This window comes from Sus scrofa, chromosome 1, assembly GCF_054392235.1.
Source record: "Sus scrofa isolate SSC_HxYL_T2T_F1_AM1 chromosome 1, Sscrofa_HxYL_maternal_Yorkshire_Landrace_v2.0, whole genome shotgun sequence".
NCBI classification, from domain to species: Eukaryota; Metazoa; Chordata; class Mammalia; order Artiodactyla; family Suidae; genus Sus; species Sus scrofa.
This window is the reverse complement of record NC_139383.1, coordinates 234,432,456-234,451,706: the sequence shown is the minus strand read 5'-3', so window position 1 is coordinate 234,451,706 and position 19,251 is coordinate 234,432,456. Positions and strand designations below refer to the sequence as shown.

General features: G+C 37.3%; 1 protein-coding gene across 9 annotated transcripts in view; it reads right to left on the bottom strand.

Annotated features, from left to right (window-relative positions):
- SMC5 (structural maintenance of chromosomes 5) overlaps nt 1-19,251 on the bottom strand; it is a 93,371-nt gene that overhangs the window by 55,241 nt on the left and 18,879 nt on the right. For 7 of the 9 annotated variants that reach the window (XR_014822603.1, XR_014822618.1, XR_014822632.1 and 4 more), the window contains exons 4-8: nt 12,805-12,967; nt 6,071-6,205; nt 4,424-4,564; nt 2,886-3,047; nt 2,006-2,077 (exon numbers count right to left, since the gene is read on the bottom strand). Coding sequence is in view for 4 of the 9 variants with exons in the window: in XM_021064741.2 (XP_020920400.1) it covers nt 2,006-2,077; nt 2,886-3,047; nt 4,424-4,564; nt 6,071-6,205; nt 12,805-12,967 (673 nt within the window). In the remaining 5 variants the exon portion in view is untranslated. The remainder of the gene's footprint in view (nt 1-2,005; nt 2,078-2,885; nt 3,048-4,423; nt 4,565-6,070; nt 6,206-12,804; nt 12,968-19,251) is intronic. The other 2 variants (XM_084987495.1, XM_084987501.1) reach the window with 1 other exon arrangement.

Below are 19,251 nucleotides of genomic sequence, written 5' to 3'. Positions count from 1 at the left end.
AGAGTATTAAACTACTTAAAAGGTTGGCATAATACACTGAAAGAAAAAATAAAAAAAACAAAAGAAAAAAACACAGCTAAGGATGGAACAAAATAAAACTTTAGTCAATCTCAGCTGGTTCAAAAATCCTAAACAAGATTTTCTATTTGAATCCAGTAATCCAAGGATAGTTCAACATTAGACAACCCCTCTGGGGTTTTAAAGATGAATGAACCTTTACGCCATTAACTTTAACTATCAACTTTAACTAAATAATAGAAATAATGGAAATAATAGAGTAAAAAGGGCTCAATACCACAAGGACAAAAGGAATAGGGAGAGACATCAACAAATGGAGATTTAAATAAATATTTAGAGGAGTAAAAATAGTAGAGGGAAAACTAATTTAGTAGCCTATTGTTAAGAACCTATTGAGTGAAAGAGAAAGGAATACGAAAAGAGCTGCTTTATTTTAAAAAAATAAAAAATCCTAGCAATGCCCAAAACCAGAAAATGTCAAGTATAAAGACATCACATATTAAGTGAGATTTCTGACAGAAAATTCATTTTATATTGGGGATGCAGAGTGTAGCACTGGGAACTACTTTTGAGTTCTGTAAGTTGTTTAATTTTATAGAACCACTATTTCTCCACCAGCTGCTTGGATATAATGACGATTGCCCTGTACATACTGCAGAGGGACTTAGAGAAAGAACACGTATCTGGAGTTCCCATCATGACTCTGGTAATGAACCTGACTAATATCCAATGAGGACAGAGGTTCCATCCCTGGCCTCACTCAGTGGGTTAAGGATCTGGCACTGCTGTGGCTGTGGTGTAGGCTGGCGGCTACAGCTCCAATTTGACCCCTAGCCTGGGAACTTCCATATGCCGTGGGTGTGGCCCTAAGAAGCAAAAAAAAAAAAAAAAAGTAATGACTTAGCTATAAATACATTAAAGTATTGTTGAGCCTTCCAAAAAAAGTGACACATCTCATAAAAGAGAATTACCTCAACCCACCTGACTCTACTTCTGTCTCAATGCCTCCCCACCCTCCCTACATACACTTTGAGCACTAACACTGGTAAGCGAGCATCTGTCATGAAAATTTGAGGTTTATTTTCTGGAGAAATTAAAGAGAGAGGACTGGGACTTGAAGATAAAGGTATAGGAAAATTGGTGAGACTGAAAACAGAGATTAACATAATGCCTGAAATAATAGAAATGCTTCATGATACCTATTTACTCCTAATTCAAACTTTAGTTTCTGAATGGTCCTAGAGAACAGAACCCCAAATACATCTGGGGAATCCATTAGCTTAAAAGCCCACTTTCTTGCCTCATCACCCTAAAATGATTTTTGCCACCAAGTCCCACTCATGCATAAAGAATTTATAATCAGTTTTTTAATACCCCAACCTTAAGATAAGCAAACAGAATAAACGCCTTATAATTTCTGGGAATTCCCACTGTGGCTCAGGTGTGGCTCAGTGGTAAAGAACCCGACTAGTACCCATGACTACATGGGTTTGATCCCTGGTCCCACTCAGTGGGTTAAGGATCCAGCGTTGCAGTGAGCTGTGGTGCAGGCTGCAGATGCAGCTTGGATCTGGAGTTGCTGTGGCTGTGGTGTAGGCCGGCAGCTGCAGCTCTGATTCAACCCCAAGCCTGGGAACTTCCATATGCTGCAGGTGTGGCCCTTAAAAAAAAATAATAATAATTTTTGCTATTAAGATAACAAATTCCAATTTTACCAAATCCAATTTTATCACCTTATTGAAAATCTATAGCCACCCAGCTACAAAGATTATAATGCATATCTATTAGTAGTTTTGAGCAATCTTCCCTAATTATCTGCTGTGCAACTACTATACTTCCAAATTTTAATTCCTCTCACAGATTAAGGTAAGAAATAGAGAAGGAGGGGTCTTAGATAATTCCCAAATGAGAAGCTGTTTTATAACTCACACCCAAGAGAGAAGTTAGGGCAAATAAGCATAAAAAAATTTTCAATACAAGATCTTACGTGTTTATCTTTCCTTTCTATAACATCTTGCTTTTGTTTGCATTTTTGAGATGTCTCCTTAATATTTGTTGCCTGTAAGATTGAACCAGTAAAGAGGAAGTTAGTTAAAGACTTAAGCAATTTAACTACGTGGCCCACTCATCCCAATATTCAGTTGCTCTATAAGTTAACTGACAATGCTTTTCCCTGATTTCCTTCAAACCATTCATAATTAGCACCCAAAATAGCAACATTCATCTGCAAATCTATGAAGGGTTATTCCTATAAATATTAAAAATAGCTGTAGCAATATGTGCAGGTCTGTTTCTATATCTCTTCACATTTATTTCCTTATGCTATTTTATCTTAGAAACAATCCTACAGAATAGCAGGGTCCATAGTTTTAAACAATTCTTAAAATATCTGATTCCAAAATCTCCCCAAAAGGTTAAAAGCCATGATCACAAAAGCTGTAAAGTTAAGTTTTCAAAATATAGGGGACTATTCCATATGCCATTATACTATTGATTCCAACAAACATGAGATTTTTTTATAGAACACTCTTCCAAAAGGGTATATAATGACCAAGCAGGTTATTATAAATTCAAAACAGGAGTTCAATGTTTCTAGGGATACTACTCTGAATACTCTCGTAATTAAAACAATCACAATTCAGTTTTCTCTTTTTATATCTTGGAATTTCTACAAAGTTCCAAGCCTCTAACAGTGATGACTAGTACCTTAAAAGCCCTGTGAGAGTAGAATTCCTCCTAGTAAAAGAACTTAAGGAATTGGAGTTACAAGTAAATCTATAAAATATTTTAAAAGACTTGCCAAATAAATATTTTTTGTATTTCTTAAAATAAAATACAGGAAATCCAAAACTGAGACTTAAAAGTACCTTCTCTTTGATTAGAGCCTCCAAATTATGACGCTGCCTTTCAATTTCTTCAATTTGACGTGTCATAGGAATCTGCCCTTCTTTAAGTTTTCTGACCTCTTCCTTCGCTCTGTCACGAGCTAGTTTTACTTCTTCATATTCTTGACGAACATTTTCATATTCCTTGCAATAGATTCAAGAAAGAGAACTTAATACACTTCTAGCTTAAAGTAACATACATACTAAAATCAAGGTAGAGATAGAAACCAATTCTATGAAAAGACAATATTGACATCCCTTTGGTAGGTCTATAAATAAAAATTTTGTCCTCTGAAACTACTTCAGAAATAGTAAATACCAACATAATGATTAACTCAGTGATACCCACTGAGCATTCATCTCTATCACTAGACTCTCTGACTTACATCCTTTCCTGTTTCTGAAATTTATATCCTAATACCTACTAAAGTAAGAATCTCCTCTAGACTCATAAAGAAGGGACTTAAAAACGTGTAACGAAGAAAAAGAAACTCAGTCATGAAAAAACAAAAGGAAAATGTCTTTCAAAAGAAAAACAAAAATGAAGCATCTAAGTAAAAACAATGCCTATCATATCACAGGAATTAATAAATATTTGCTAAAAAAATAAGTGGAGTGCCAAAAGAACATACAGTAAGAATGAATGGGATGAAGAAAGGTAATTAGAGAAAAGAATACACATATACATTACAGAGTAAATAAAGAAATAGGAAAAAAGGAATAAAGACTGAAATCAATTTTGAAAGAAAAAGAGAAACTAAAAGACTTCAAAAGACAAATACCAAAGTAGGTACAAAAGTAGTATGAACATAGGCAAAATGTAATCAAAACAAGCTGAAGAAAGGAAAAAGTTTAAGAATAATGGAATTACAGAAAAAGGTAAGGTGAAGCATGGGTGGGGGGATGGGAGAAGGTCACAAATAAATCCACATATTTTTCCAATGTAATAATTATTTCCATTCTAGCCTTTAAAATGTTATTAAGCTTTCTTATCTTGTTCTACCCACTGTAAAGTAATGCAGAGGGGAATGAATCAGGACCAAACTGTGGTTTTAAATAATATATATCACACAGTGATTAACACCTTTAAGCCTCAGTAAACTTATGAAGCATGAGTAGAAGTTTACAATTAATATCCTTCAGCTCTGTCTGCAGCTGAAGTTGATACTAATAACATACTCCAAGTAAACTCCCAGTGACCTGAGGACACTCAAAGACTTAATTTTTACATATGTGAACATTTTTAGCTCATTTACATTTTATAAAACAAAACTATCTGCTGAGGACTCATATCTGGAGGAATGAATTCAGGGCACAGACAATCAACTGTTACCTGTTACAGAATAACAATAACATAGCACAGCTATATAACAGAGACAGATAAATTTTACTAGGTATGATACATAAAGTAAAAATGAACCAAAGCACCTAATTTGAATACATAGTAATTAGTGCCTTCTTTATAACTTTTTTGCTACTCTAAGAATCACTATTTTCACCTTTAATAACTTAAGACTTACCACCCATGGCCTTTTTGCTTCAAGCATCTCAATCAAATCTAAATGTCGCTTTCGTTCATAGAACCTCTCCACATCTTGTTTATATCTTTCATTCCTCTGAATCATTTTCTCTAGATATTCAGTTTTCTCTTTGCAGGAGGTCTAAAATAAATATTTATTTAACAATTAGCTTAACTGAAAGAAAGTGAAATCTTTTAATAATAAAAAATGTACACTGCTAGCAAAATCTCACAGTAAAAGATTCCATAGAAGTTCTTAAGAACTGTGTAAAACAAACATGCACTACTCAGTTCTAGTCTAGGCTCTACAGTTATACAACTGTGCGGAAGCCTTGCCATATCTCTAAGCCTGGACTCTTCTTGCCTAAAAAGAAGTGAGGTATCTGTCCCATTCACCTCAAGAGCAGAAGCAACTTGAACACTCAACGAAAGTTCAAAAACTGTAATGTGACATAGAAATGAAAACTGGTATTATTATGAACAGTATGTTATGAAAACCCAGGACTGAAGGACTTAGAAATGAGATCAAGCAAGGGTAGAACTCAGCCTTTACTTACGAATTAACAAATGCAAAGATGTACTCAAAACATAGTAGAAGAGATGCTTGTTTTCTTTCAGAGGATGATAGGCCATTTCAGTGAGTATTTCAGAGGAGAGTATTAGATTGTTTTATGTTGGAAAGGGTAAAAAGACTGACAGAGTATCTGAAGTATGTTAAAATAATTATAATTCCTTTGGCCACTCACTTTGAGCACACATAAAAATCACCTGCAGCATACAGAAGTTCACAGGCCAGGGATCGAATCCGAGTTGCAGCTGTGACCTACAGTGCAGCTATGGCAATGCTGGATCCTTAACCCACTGCACAGGGCTTGGGATTGAACGTCTCCTGCCACAGAGGCAACACTAGATCCTTAACCTGCTGTGCCACAGCGGGAACTACCTAAAAGGACTTTTTTTTTTTTTTTTTTTTTTTAGGGCTGCAAGTGTGTCATATGGAAGTTCCCGGGCTAGGGGTTGAATCAGAGCTATAGCCGCTGGTCTGTGCCACAGCAATGCCAGACCTGAACTGTGTCTGCAATCTACACCCCAGCTCAAGGCAATGTTGGATCCTTAACCCAGAGCGGGGCCAGGGATCAAATCCACATCCTCATGGGTAATAGTCAGGTTTCTTCCCACTGAGGCATGACAGGAACTCCTAAAGGAACATTTTAATTTTCTTTATTAAAGGTGAAAATAAAAATTGAACACTGCAACTAAATGCATGGTTCTTTCACAAAGTTTGTCATCATGCAACTGAAAAAACTATGTAAGAACTGGCACAACAGAGACACTAAATTAAAATCTGTATGATATCTGCTATATTATCCAAAGCCAAAAAAAAAAAAACCCTTTATGATTACTGATTATTTAGAAATTCAATTAATCACATATTTAATGAAATGATGGCCAAAATTTTCAAACTTTATGTCAAATCCATACTCACTTTTTGTCACCTACTTTAATTGTTAGCAACAAATCCCGGGTGAAAAAACATCACAAATGTATGAATTCACTCAATGAATCAGAACTACTATTCTCTTTCCCACATTCAGAGACACAGAAATAAAGGAGAGACAATAAAAATGAGTTGTCTATTTATAAATACCTCTAGTTGTTTTTCTTTCTCCCTGAAGTTTTTGAGTTCACAGTGGTATCTGTGCATTTCTGGAGGACCAATCGACTTCTCAGTAGCTTCAAGGAGTTCAATTTTACTGAGTTTAGCAAATTCTCCAACTTTATCCTAGAGCACAAAACTTAAATATCAGCTAATACTACCATTTATAAACATCTCCAAAACATAATTTACTCATTGACACTTGTCAAAAGAAACTCATTTAAGGGAAAAAAATCTTTATCATGAAATGTCTTAATATAAATTCTGTCATTTCATATATTATTCTTTAAACTAATAAAGATAAACAAGGTATATAAACTGTCATCTTTTTGAGAATCTTTAAAACTTTCAATGTCAGTATTTCCAGGTTGAAATGTTTATATACATAGAATAATTTGGAAATAAAAGAAAAAAAAAAAAAAAAACTCCCCTGGAATGAAATGATAATTATCTACCACATATTAGTTTGGAACAGAATATCAAAAAAATGTTTAAAAGGCAATTTTAAACATCTATTTCTGGAGATAGTCTTAGATCAACTGATAAATGCTTTTTAAAATTTAACTTCTATTTAACGTGGATACAATAATCAAGCCATCATTGTTTCTGAAGAAAACAATGAACTATAATTCAGTTGCTAGAAAGCATTCAAATATAAATTTAAAAGTTATTTGACTTTAAATTTGAGACAAGATGGAGGAATAGAAGGACTTGAGATCACCTCTCATGAAAACACAACAATCACAACTAATTGCTGAACAGCCACTGACAAAAGAGAATGGAAACTACCAACAAAGTTATTCTACACCCAAAGACAAAGAAGCCACAACAAGACAGTAGGAGGGGTACTTTGGAGATTTAAGTAAATCCCATACCCACCAGGCAGGTGACCCACAAACTGGAAAATAACTATATATCAAAGAGGTTCTGCCACAGGAGTGAAAGCTCCAAACTTCACATCTGGTTCCTTTTTTTTTTTTTAATTTTCCCACTGTACAGCAAGGGGATCAAGTTATCCTTACATGTATACATTACAATTACATTTTTTCCCCACCCTTTGTTCTGTTGCAACATGAGTTATCTAGACAAAGTTCTCAATGCTACTCAGCAGGATCTCCTTGTAAATCTATTCTAAGTTGTGTCTGATAAGCCCAAGCTCCCGATCACTCCCACTCCGTCCCCCTCCCATCAGGCAGCCACAAGTCTTTTCTCCTGCCCTGGAGGTCCGGCATTGGGAAGAGAAGCCCCCAGAGAATTCGGTGTTGAAGGCCAGTGGGGCTTCAGCACAGAACTCCACAGGACTGGGGGAAAGATAAACCATCTACTTGGACTGGAAATAAATATACTGACAAACAACTATACTAAAAAAGAAAAAAAGATTTCCCCCAGGTGGCAGAGCAGGTTAAAGATCTAGCATTGTCACTGCTGTAGTGTGGGTTCGCTCCTTAGCCCCAGAACTTCAGTGTGCCATGTGTGTGGTCAAAAAGAAAGAAAAAAAAAGAAAAAAAAAAGACCATACTACCTACCCAAGGCATTCTACAGATTTAAAGCAATCCCTATCAAATTATCAATGGTATTTTTCACAGAACTAGAACAAAATTTTTATAATGTGTATAGAAATACAAATGACCCTGAATAGCCAAAGCAATCTTGAGAAAGAAAAATGAAGCTGGAGGTATCAGGATCCCTGACTTGACTATATACTACAGTCATGTACTACAGTCATCAAAACCATATGGTACTGCAACAACAACAGAAATATACATCAGCGGAACAGGATAGAAAGCCCAGAATTAAATCCATGCACCAATGGAACCTTATCTATTACAAAGGAGGCAAGAATATACAATGGAGAAAAGACAGCCCCTTCAGTAAGTGGTGCTGGGAAAACTGGACAGCTACACGTAAAAGAATGAAATCACAACGCTTCCTAACACCACGCACAAAAATAAACTCAAAATGGATTAAATACCTAAATATAAGACCAGATACTATAAAACTCTTAGAGGAAAACAGACCAAACACTCTCTGACATAAACCACAGCAATATCTTCTCAGATCCACCTCCTAGAGTAATGACAATAAATACAGAAATAAACAAATGGGACCTAAATAAACTTAAAAAGTTTCTGCATAGCAAAGGAAACCCTAAGCAAAACAAAAAGACAACCCACAGAATGGGAGAAAATCTTTGCAAATGAAGTGACTAACAGGGGATTAATCTCTAAAATTTAAAAACACCTTCTGCAGCTCAATACCAGAAAAAAAAAAAAATCGAAAAATAGGCAGAAGATCTAAACAGACAATTCTCCAAAGAAGACATAGAGATGGCAAAAAAAAAAAAAAAAAAAAAAAACACATAAAAAGATGTTCCACATCACTCATTATTAGAGAAATGCAAATCAAAACCATTATGAGGTACCACCTTACACCAGCCAGAATGGCCATCATCAAGAAGTCTACAAACAACAAATGATGGAGATAGAGAGGGTGGGGAGAAAAGGAACCTCCTACACTGTTCATGGAAATGTAAACTGGTGCAACCACTGTGGAAAACAGTATGCAGATTCCTCAGAAAACTAAAAATAGAATTACCATTTGATCCAGTAATCCCGCTCCTGGGTATCTATTTAGAGAAAACCATGACTCCAAAAGATACATGTGCTCCAAGACATGGAAACAACCTAAATGTCCATCGACAGAGGAGTGGATAAAGAAGATGTGGTACATATACACAATGAACTATTACTCAGCCATTAAAAGGAAAGAAATAACGTCATTTGCAGCAACATGGAAGGACCTAGACATTATAATGCTAAGTGAAGTCAGTCAGACAGTGAGATACCAACATCAAATGCTATCACTTACTTGTGGAATCTAAAAAAGGACACAATGAATTTCTTTACAGAACAGATACTGACTCACGGACTTTGAAAAACTTATGGTTTCCAAATGAGACAGGTTGGGGCATGGGGGGATGCACTGGGGGTCTGGGATGGAAATGCTATAAAATTTGGTTGTAATGATCATTGTATGACTATAAACATATAAAATTCACTGAGTAATAAAAAAGAAAAAATTTAAAAAATTAAAAATAAAGCACATGTTCAATGAGCTGATTAGACATGAACTGTATACAACTAAAAGTAAATAATTGAGTAATTGTGTGTTCTATTCTTTTTTTTTTTTTTTTTTTTGATTTTTTTGCTTTTTAGGGCCACACCTGAGACACATGGAAGTTCCCAGGCTAGGGGTTGAATCAGAGATACATCTGCTTAGCTTATGCTCCAGCTGCAGCAACACCAGATTCGAGCTGTGACTGTGACCTACACCACAGCTCATGGCAAGGCCAGACCCCCAACCCACTGAGTGAGGCCAGGGATCGAACCCGCGTCCTCATGGATCCTGGTCAGATCCATTGACCACTGAAACATGACAAGAACTCCAAATACAGGAGTTTCTAATCCTCCCCCCCACCCCCCCCCTTGACACATAATCCTTTCACAATCTGTGAAGCTTTTCTTTCTCGAAACAATATTATTAAGTACATGAATTAAATATGTAGGATTACAAAGGAAATCGATCATATTGAGTTATAGTTTTCAAAGTATTTTGAAATATGATATAGAAATATGTACCCTTTTAATTTACCACATTAAATAACAATGGTTTATAAAAATTTCAAAGTAGTGGTGAGACTAAATACTATTTTGTGAAATCTGCAATAACTGTCACATGATATGAAATATTTGTGATTTCTAAGGACTTAGTATTGAGTTTTATTATCTAAGTACAAAAATTTTTAAATGCTGAATTTCAGTGAGATGTTAGTGAAAATAAAGATGTAATCTTGTTGCTGTCTTAAAAAAAAATGGTGTTTATTTGGGAATAAAATTTCGGGATAGGCATCATTTAATTCTCTCAAATGGATAAAGACCTATCTGTGTAAAATAGTGTTAAGACTTGAATCAATATCTAGATGATTCAGATTCTCGAACATCACTGCTTGACTTAGCTGCTCACTTTCCATAGATGCCGCAGACATGTACTCTTGCTCTGCTGCTTGAGGAGAAACATGGGGAAACTGGAAGTTCAACAACAACAACAACAAAAACAATCTTGAAAAAAACTGACTCATTATGGAATATTTCCAATATTTCTTTTTCAAAATGGTAATTATACTTTCATAAAAATGCAATAGTTTAATGATAAGAAATGTCAATATTCTTTATTTTTTTTCCTAATTTTTCAAGGGACTCTAAGCAACCAACCTGTGCATTACACATTATTATGTCAATCTGGGCTATACATGAGTATGTGAATCACTTGGTAAAATAAAGCTATCACTTATGGGCATTTTATTGGAGTGATAACTTGATGAATATTTGAAATTTTCTATAAATTGGATATCTAGGGATTCCTTAATGTACAAATTAATAAATGACATTTATTACTGTTTAAAAATACTATCAATTGTATTTTTCACAGAACTAGAACAAAATTTTCTTAATCTGTATAGAAACACAAAAGACCCTGAACAGCCAAAGCAATCTTGAGAAAAAACAATGAAGCTGGAGGAATCAGGCTCCCTGACTTAAGACTATACCACAAAGCCACAGTCATTAAAACAGTTTGGTCCTGGCAGAAAAACAGAAATATAGATCAGTAGAACAGGATAGAAAGCCCAAAAATAAACCCACACGCCTATAGTCATTCCATGATAAAGGAGGCAAGAAATCACAATGTTCAACATCACTGATTATTAGAGAAATGCAAATTAAAACTACCATGAGATACCACCTCACACTGGTCAGAATGGCCATCATTAATAAGACCACAAATAACAAATGCTGGAGAGGGTGTGGAGAAAAGGGAACCCTCCTGCACTGTTGGTGGGAATGTTAAGTTGGTACAACCACTATGGAAAACAGTATGGAAGCAGCTTAGAAAACTATACACAGAACTACCATATGACCCAGCAATCCCACTCCTAGGCATATACCTGGACAAAACTTTTCCTTAAAAAAGACACATGCACCCGCATGTTCACTGCAGCACTATTCACAATAGCCAAGATATGGAAACAACCCAAATGTCCATCAACAGATGACTGGATTAAGACGATGTGGTATATATACACAATGGACTACTACTCAGCTATAAAAAGAAACAAAACAATGCCATTTGCAGCAACATGGATGGAACTAGAGACTCTCATACTAACTGAAGTAAGTGAGAAAGAGAAAAACAAATACCATATGATTTCACTTATATTTGGAATCTAATATATGGCACAAATGAACCTTTCCACAGAAAAGAAACTCATGGACTTGGAGGACAGACTTGTGGTTGCCAAGGGGGAGGGGAGGAAGTGGGATGGACTGGGAATTTGGGGTTAATACATGCCAACTATTGCCTTTGGAATGGCTAAGCAATGAGACCCTGATGAACAGCCCTGGGAACTATATCTAATCACTTTTGATGGAGCTTGATGGAGGATAATGACAGAAAAAGAATGTATATGTGTATGTGTCACTGGGTCACTTTGCTGTATAGTAGAAAATTGATGACAATGCAAACCAGATATAAAGGAAAAAATAAAAATCATTTTAAAAATGATGCAAAAGAACTTATTCACAAAACAGAAGCAGGCTCATAGACTTTGCTAACAAACTTATGGTTTACCAAAGGGGAAAGGTGAGAGATGTACTGCGGGTTTGGGACTGGCATATGCATACTATTGTACATGGAATGGATGAACAGTGGAGACCTGAAGTATAGCCCGGAAACTCTACTCAATATTCTGTGATAACTTACATAGGAAAAAGAATCTAAAAAAAAAAAAAAAAAAAAAAAAAGAATATATGTGTATGTATACATATACACTTTGCTATAAAACAGAAGTTATTATAACACTATAAATCAACTATATAGTTCAATTAAATTTCAAAAAAAGAGAAAAGCAAAAGTTACAAATCATTTAAAAAAAGTATTTAATGTTAACATTCAACATCTGTTATCAGGTTTTTTTCAGTTAAGCCTAAAATATAAATGGTTTCTAGAAAATAAACGTGTAGATTTAAGGGTCTTAATATATAAAATATTTTATACAAATACGCTGATTAAGAAGTTATTAACAAAATTTTAAATGAATTTAAATGAATGGGAGCACATGGATATTCACGCTACTCGCTATACTTTAACATAATACCTTTATTTCCTTGATAATACTTTTTTTCTTTTTATGGCCACACTTATGACACGTAGAAGTTTCCAGGCTAGAGGTCAAATTGGAGCAGCAGCTACAGGCCTATACCACCACCAAAGCAACACCAGATCCTAGCTGCATCTGCAGCCTACATTGTAGCTTGTGGCAATGCCAGCCAGATCCTTAACCCTATGAGCAAGGCCAGTGTTTGAACCCTCATCCTCATGGATATTAGTAGAACTCTTAACCCATGGAGCCACAAGAACTCCTCCTTTATAATACTTTAACAGATGTTTTATTAGTTGAACATTTCTTAAGTTATACTAAAAGTTATTAAGATTATACTGTAAGAGAGCAGATGCTATCTTTCACAAAGAATTGTTTGTATTAAGACCACTATGCTCATTTTAAACAGTAAACATTATAATAAACCTCAAAAAGTACTTGCATTCTTATATGACACAAAGAAAACATTACATAGAAATATTTCCCACCTTTACATGTAATTCTCTCATACCTGAGGTAGAAACTGGCAAAGATTGCCCACTTGAATATTTAAGGCTGCAACTTGCTCTTCTACAACTTTCTGGGTTGTAGGTTTTTTGTTGATGAACCAAAAGGACTGATTTTTTGCCACGTCAATCTCACGAGTGATTACAAGATTTCCAGAAGTCCTGAACCTAGTTAAAAACAATTTAAAAATATCTATATTCACAATACATAATTTTGTTTTATTTATTTATTTATTTATTTATTTACTTATTTTGTCTTTTTGCCATTTCTTGGGCCACTCCTGCAGCATATGGAGGTTCCCAGGCTAGGGGTCCAATAGGAGCTGTAGCCACCGGCCTACGCCAGAGCCACAGCAATGCAGGATCCGAGCCACGTCTGCAACCTACACCACAGCTCACGGCAATGCCAGATCCTTAATCCACTGAGCAAGGCCAGGGACTGAACCCGCAACCTCATGGTTCCTAGTCGGATTCGTTAACCACTGAGCCACGATGGGAACTCCAATACATACATTATTTTAGAAATAAAACTTCCAAAAGTCTCTTGTACCAAAGGTTGCCAGATAGGATTATTATTACTTTTATTCCTTTTGCTATTTTGGTCTCTCCAAAGACGCAAAGTTTGCCATTTCATCAGTGATAATACATAAATGACTGCATGTAAATCACTACTCTTTTCAATATTTAAAATTATTAAAACTATTGAAATAAAATTTTTTAAAAATGTCAATATTAATTCCCAAACATTGCCAGAGGATACGCGTATCTGGAGTTACTCATCACACTATGCTACCCTCCAATCACATTTGTCGACTGCAATTCAAAATAGGTTGGTATACATAAAAGCCTAACAGTTAAACCTTGAAACTCTACTAGGAAACAGTATGAATGAAAACCAACACTTGCATATGCATTTCCTGTTATCAAAACTAGCCTGCCCTTACAGGTGGCCCACGGCCACTCATCATGTACACCACCACTCTGAATTCAGAGGGGCGATTGTATCACATGACTATAAAGGAACACTAAACAATAAAAAATCTGAAAGAAGAGTATTTACTTATTTCTTGCTTTTAGAAGTACTACTGCTCCACATCTCCCATCTATTCATCCATCTTCTTCACTGGCAATCAGCAGCATGTGGTAGAAAGATAAATTATTGGTATTCTGGTGGCTAAACAATGTAAATGTTGTACATATCTAGATTACACTATAATCAGAACACTCCAACAATAAGATTTTAGTACTTAAAAAAAAGTAGTCTTCAACTTTCACTTCAAGAACAACAACTATAAGGAAGTATTCTTTTTTATTCTCTTGCTGTAAACAACTAAAAACAATAGATAAAATATCTTTATAAATGTCTTTATAAGTTATCATAAAAATAAGGAATTCTAGCCAAATCCCAGTCCAAGAGGGTACCCAGATGTGGAAAAATGAAACTGCCTTTCACCCTGAGGGCATTTGGCCAACTAGGTAACCTTATATATTCATTTTTGTGATCTCCTGAGAGATAGATGTTGTAGACAAAGCTGAGAGTTCTCCCAAGTGGGAAGTCTAATAGGAATCATCCTCAAAGGCTATATTCTTACTGTAAGGGTAAACTATCAATACTCCATTACTTCCACTACCCCTACTACCACAAGCAACAGCAAGGTAAACTGCTTGTCTGAAACTATGACTTGAACTATATAACGAACAAAAAATTTACCCTGAGAGTTGCTACTAACCACAAATTAGTCTCAAAGATTTGTATCCTAAAGCTACCTGCCTAGACCTAAGAAGTGTAAAAACCCTCAAACTGACAATTCTAAACATTGAGATCTTGATTTAGAAGTATACAATGGAGTTCCCGTTGTGGCTCAGTGGTAATGAACCCAATTAGTAGCCAGGAGGATGCAGGTTCGATCGCTGGCCCCACTCAGCAGGTTAAGAATCTGGTGTTGGAGTTCCCGTCGTGGCTCAGTGGTTAACAAATCCGACTAGGACCCATAAGGGTTTGGGTTCGATCCCTGGCCTCGCTCAGTCGGTTAAGGATCTGGTGTTGCCATGAGCTGTGGTGTAGGTCGCAGATGACACTCAGATCCCACATTGCTGTGGCTGTGGCGTAGGCCAGCAGCTACAGCTCCGATTAGATCTCTAGCCTGGGACCTCCATACGCCATGGGAACAACCCTAGAAAAGCCAAAAAAAAAAAAAAAAAAAAAAAAAAAAGAATCTGGTGTTGCTGTGAGCTGCAGTGTAGATGGCAGACCTGGTCATAACGTTGCTATGACTGTGGTGTAGGCCAGCTGCTGCAGCTCCAATCTGACCCCTAGCGTGGGAAGTTACATATGCTGTGACTGCAGCCCTACAAAGACAAAGCAAACAAACAAACAGAGGTATACAATCTTTTAACAGAAGTTAAAAAATTTCCTTCTGCAGGAATCTAAATTTATCATCAAAGAGTTTAATGCAGAAAAAGTTCCAAGAGAAAAAAGCAGCTCCCTGGAAAAATACACACACAAGAAAAAAAAGTATCAAGACTAAGAACTAATAGAAATAGTAGAATCATGCTGGAATTAAAGGACTCAAGTATAAAATAAGTATGTTTACTATATTTTAAGAAATAAAAGATGGAAAATATAAACAAACAAGTAGATCTAAAAATAACCAAAGAGAAATGGATCTAGAATGCAGCACAGAGACATTAAAAGATGAAAAAGATGAAATATGTTAAGAGACATGGATGACTGCATAAGAAAGCCTAATATCACTTTTAATAAGATTTCTAGAAGGAAGGGAGACAGTGGCAATATGTGGACAGAAAACAGGAAAGAATTTTCCAAACTACACATTTAAGAAGCTCATTAAATCCCAAGCAAAATAAATAAGTGCAGATTCACAAAAGAAGACAATAGAATTATATTATGCATGTGGAGAAAAAAAATCCATCTGTGTAGAATTTTATATACATCAAATACATCTTTTAAGACTTAGAGCAAACTATTTATAGAAAGAACCCAAGTGTTAGAAGACCCTCATTAAAGGAAACTTTACAGAATGCCATCAAAAAGTGATCCCAGAGGGAAAAAAAGAAATCCAAGAAAGAATAAAAAGCAAGGAAAATAGAAAATATGTGGGGTGATTCTAAACAAATATTCACAGTTTAACTTAATAGCAGTTATGTCTTGAGTTTTTAAAAAGAGAATTAAAGTAGCACATAAGTTCAGAGAAAAAGTTATTAAAATAAAAGTACTCTAAGGTCTTTATGCAATAGGAAGATAAAAATTTAAATAAGTCTAGACTCTAAAGTATCTGTTAAAAATTCTAATAAAAGTAAGACAAGAATGCATAATTTCTAAAATAATAAAAAAGGAAAAAGTAAACAAAAAAAAAAATCAACTGAAGGGAAGAGAGGAAAAGCGAGACAAATTAAAAGCACAAGATGGTAAAAGAAAAAAATAAGTCCAAACAAACAATAAGCTCAGTACAAGTAAGCCAAGTAAGATTAAATAAGGAACACTCCCAATGACATTCTATGGAGACGGTGTCACCCTAATACCAAAACCAGCCAAAGACAGTGCCAATAAAGAAAATTATAGGCCAACATCCTTGAATAGAGATGCAAAAATTCTCAAAGTTTTAGCAAAATGAATTCAACAACATATAAAAAAAGAACATTACACCCTGACCAAGTAGGATTCATCCCAAGTTCACAAGGATGGTTCCACATAGGCAAATCAATGTAATACACCACATTAACAAAAGAAAAGTCAAAAACCACATGATCACCTCAATAGATGCAGGGTAAATATTTGACAAAATAAAACATCCATTCATGATAAAAACTCTTACAAAGTGGGTACCAGAGGGAACATATCTGAATATAATAAAAGCTATTTATGACAAACCTACAGCCAATATAATACTCAATGGAGAAAAGCTGAAACCCTTTAAGCTAAAATCTAGAACAAGACAAGGATGCCCACACTCACCCCCTTTACTCAACAAAGTACAGGAAGTCCTAGCCACAGCAATCAGACAATCAAAAGAAATAAAAGGTATACAAGTTGGAAGAGAAGAGGACAATTGTCACTATGTGCAGAGGACATGATACCATATATAGAAAACCCTAAGGACTCCACACAAAAACTACTCAAACTAATCAATGAATTCAACAAAGTAGTAGAACACAAGATTAACATTCAGAAATTGGTTGCATTTCTGTATACTAAAAATGAAGTATCAGTAAAGGATTAAAAAAAAAAACTTTGGAGTTCCCAACGTAGCTCAGCGGAAACGAATCTAACTAGCATCCATAAGGACGAAGGTTCGATCCCTGGCCTCGCTCAGTTGGTTAAGGATCTGGTATTGCCATGAGCTGTGGTGTAGGTCACAGAGGCACGGATCCCACATTGCCATGAGCTGTGGTGTAGGCCGGCAGCAGCAGCTCTGATTAGACCCCTAGCCTGGGAACCTCCATATGCCATGGGTGAAGTCCCAAAAAAGACAAAAAAAAAAAAAGAAAAAAAAAACACTTTAAAAATCACACCAAAAAACCCTAGGAATAAACCTAACCAAGGAAGTGAAAGATTTATATGCTGAGAACTGTAAAATATTAATCAAGGAAATTAAAAAGGATCCGGGGAGGGGATCAAGATGGCGGAGGAGTAAGATGTTGTGCTCACCTTCTCCCACAAACACATCAAAAAAACACATCTACATGTAAAACGACTCACACGGAACATCTACTGGATGCTGGCAGAAGAACTTAAACCTCCAAAAAGGACAAGAAACTCTTGACATAACTGTGTAGAACAAGGGAGAGAGAGAAAAGGAATCAGGACAAGACTAGCATTCCTGAGAGGAGCTGTGAGAGAGAAAACAAAACCACATGCTGGGAAGCCACCTAACTGATGGGGAGATCAGCCAAGACGGAGGGACCTCAAAGTTCTGAGAAAAGGGCAGCAGCTGGACTGAAGAGGGCAAAGTAGAGTGACAGCCTCACAGGTCATCAGAACCACCAGCCCGGAACCACAGCCTGAGACACTCCGGCGGGAGCTGGGTGCAGAGACTTAACACTCCAGAGGTCAGTCCTGGGGAGAGGACTGGGGCTGGCAGTGTGGGAACAGCCTGAGGGACTAAGGAGCGGTGTGCTATGGGCTGGGGAGTGGAACACCATGGCAGAGGGAACCTGGGAGAAGGTCTGGGCCTGCAGAAGCAAGGTGCCATTGTTGCGGAGGGCGAGAGGAGTAGGGGTGGACCATCATAGGAATCTCCCTGCACACTCACAGGGGCTCTCAGAGGGCAGGGTGCCTCTGATGCAGGCTACGGGTGGCAAGAAGCCACTTGCTGGGGCGAAGGGAGACCAGGAGCTTCTTGTGCAGGCTACAGGTGGCCAGGCACCTCTTGTGTGGGCTAAGGGCAGCATGGGGCTAAGTGCAACGTGGTGCCTCTTGCATGATCTACAGGCGGCAAGGACAGACAGTGGCAGTCATCTCATCTAGGAGGCCAGAGGGAGGCATGGCCTACCACCACTGGAGGCCTGTGAGTGGGCTCCACTTGTGGTTCCAGTCACCTCAGGGGTCGGCAAAAAAAAAAAAAAAAAAAGAGGGCACTGCAACCAAGCACCACACTCTGTTGCTCTCATTCCTCTGGGAACACACCTGCCCTGCAGTTGCCACTGCCAAACACTCTGGGCAGCACCCAGACGCTTGGTGACTGTCCCTTCCCAAGACCCTACAACTAGGAGCAGCTGGTGCAGCACCTCCTGCATGGGCTAAGTGGGACGGGGTGCTTCTTGTATGGTCTGCAGGTGGTGAGGGCAAACCACCACAGTTATCTCTGACTCCAGAGGTAGGTGTGACCCACTGCAACTGGGGATCCCTGAAGAGGAACCACTTGCAGCCCCAACCACCTCAGAGTGCACCACAGAGGAGGACACTGCAATAGAACACCACCTGTTGTTGCTCTCGCTCCCCTGGAAGCACACCGGCCCTGCTGCTGCCACTGTTGATTGCTCCAGGCCGGACCCACACGACTGATCTCTGTCACTTGCCAGGATCGTGCAACTAGGATCAGCCTGTGCAGGACCTCCTGTGTAGGCTAAGTGAGATGGGGCATTTCTTATGTGGTCTGCAGGTGGCAGGGGCAAACCACCACAATTATCACTGACTCCAGAGGTGGGCATGGCCTGCTACCACTAGGGGTCTCTGAACAGGCACCACTTGTGGCTCCAATCACCTCAGAGGAGGGAACTGCAATTGAATACTAGCTGTTGTTGCTCCCACCCCCTGGGAACTCACATACCCTGCTGCTGCCACTGCCAAATGCTCTGGGCACCTTGTAAATCTGGTTAGAGCTCATTACCACTTTCCAGGGCCCTGCAACTAGGAATGGCCTGCAACACCTTCCTGCAGGTCCTTGCTGCTCTTAAGAGCCCAGCAACAAGGCACTGACTACTAACCCTAC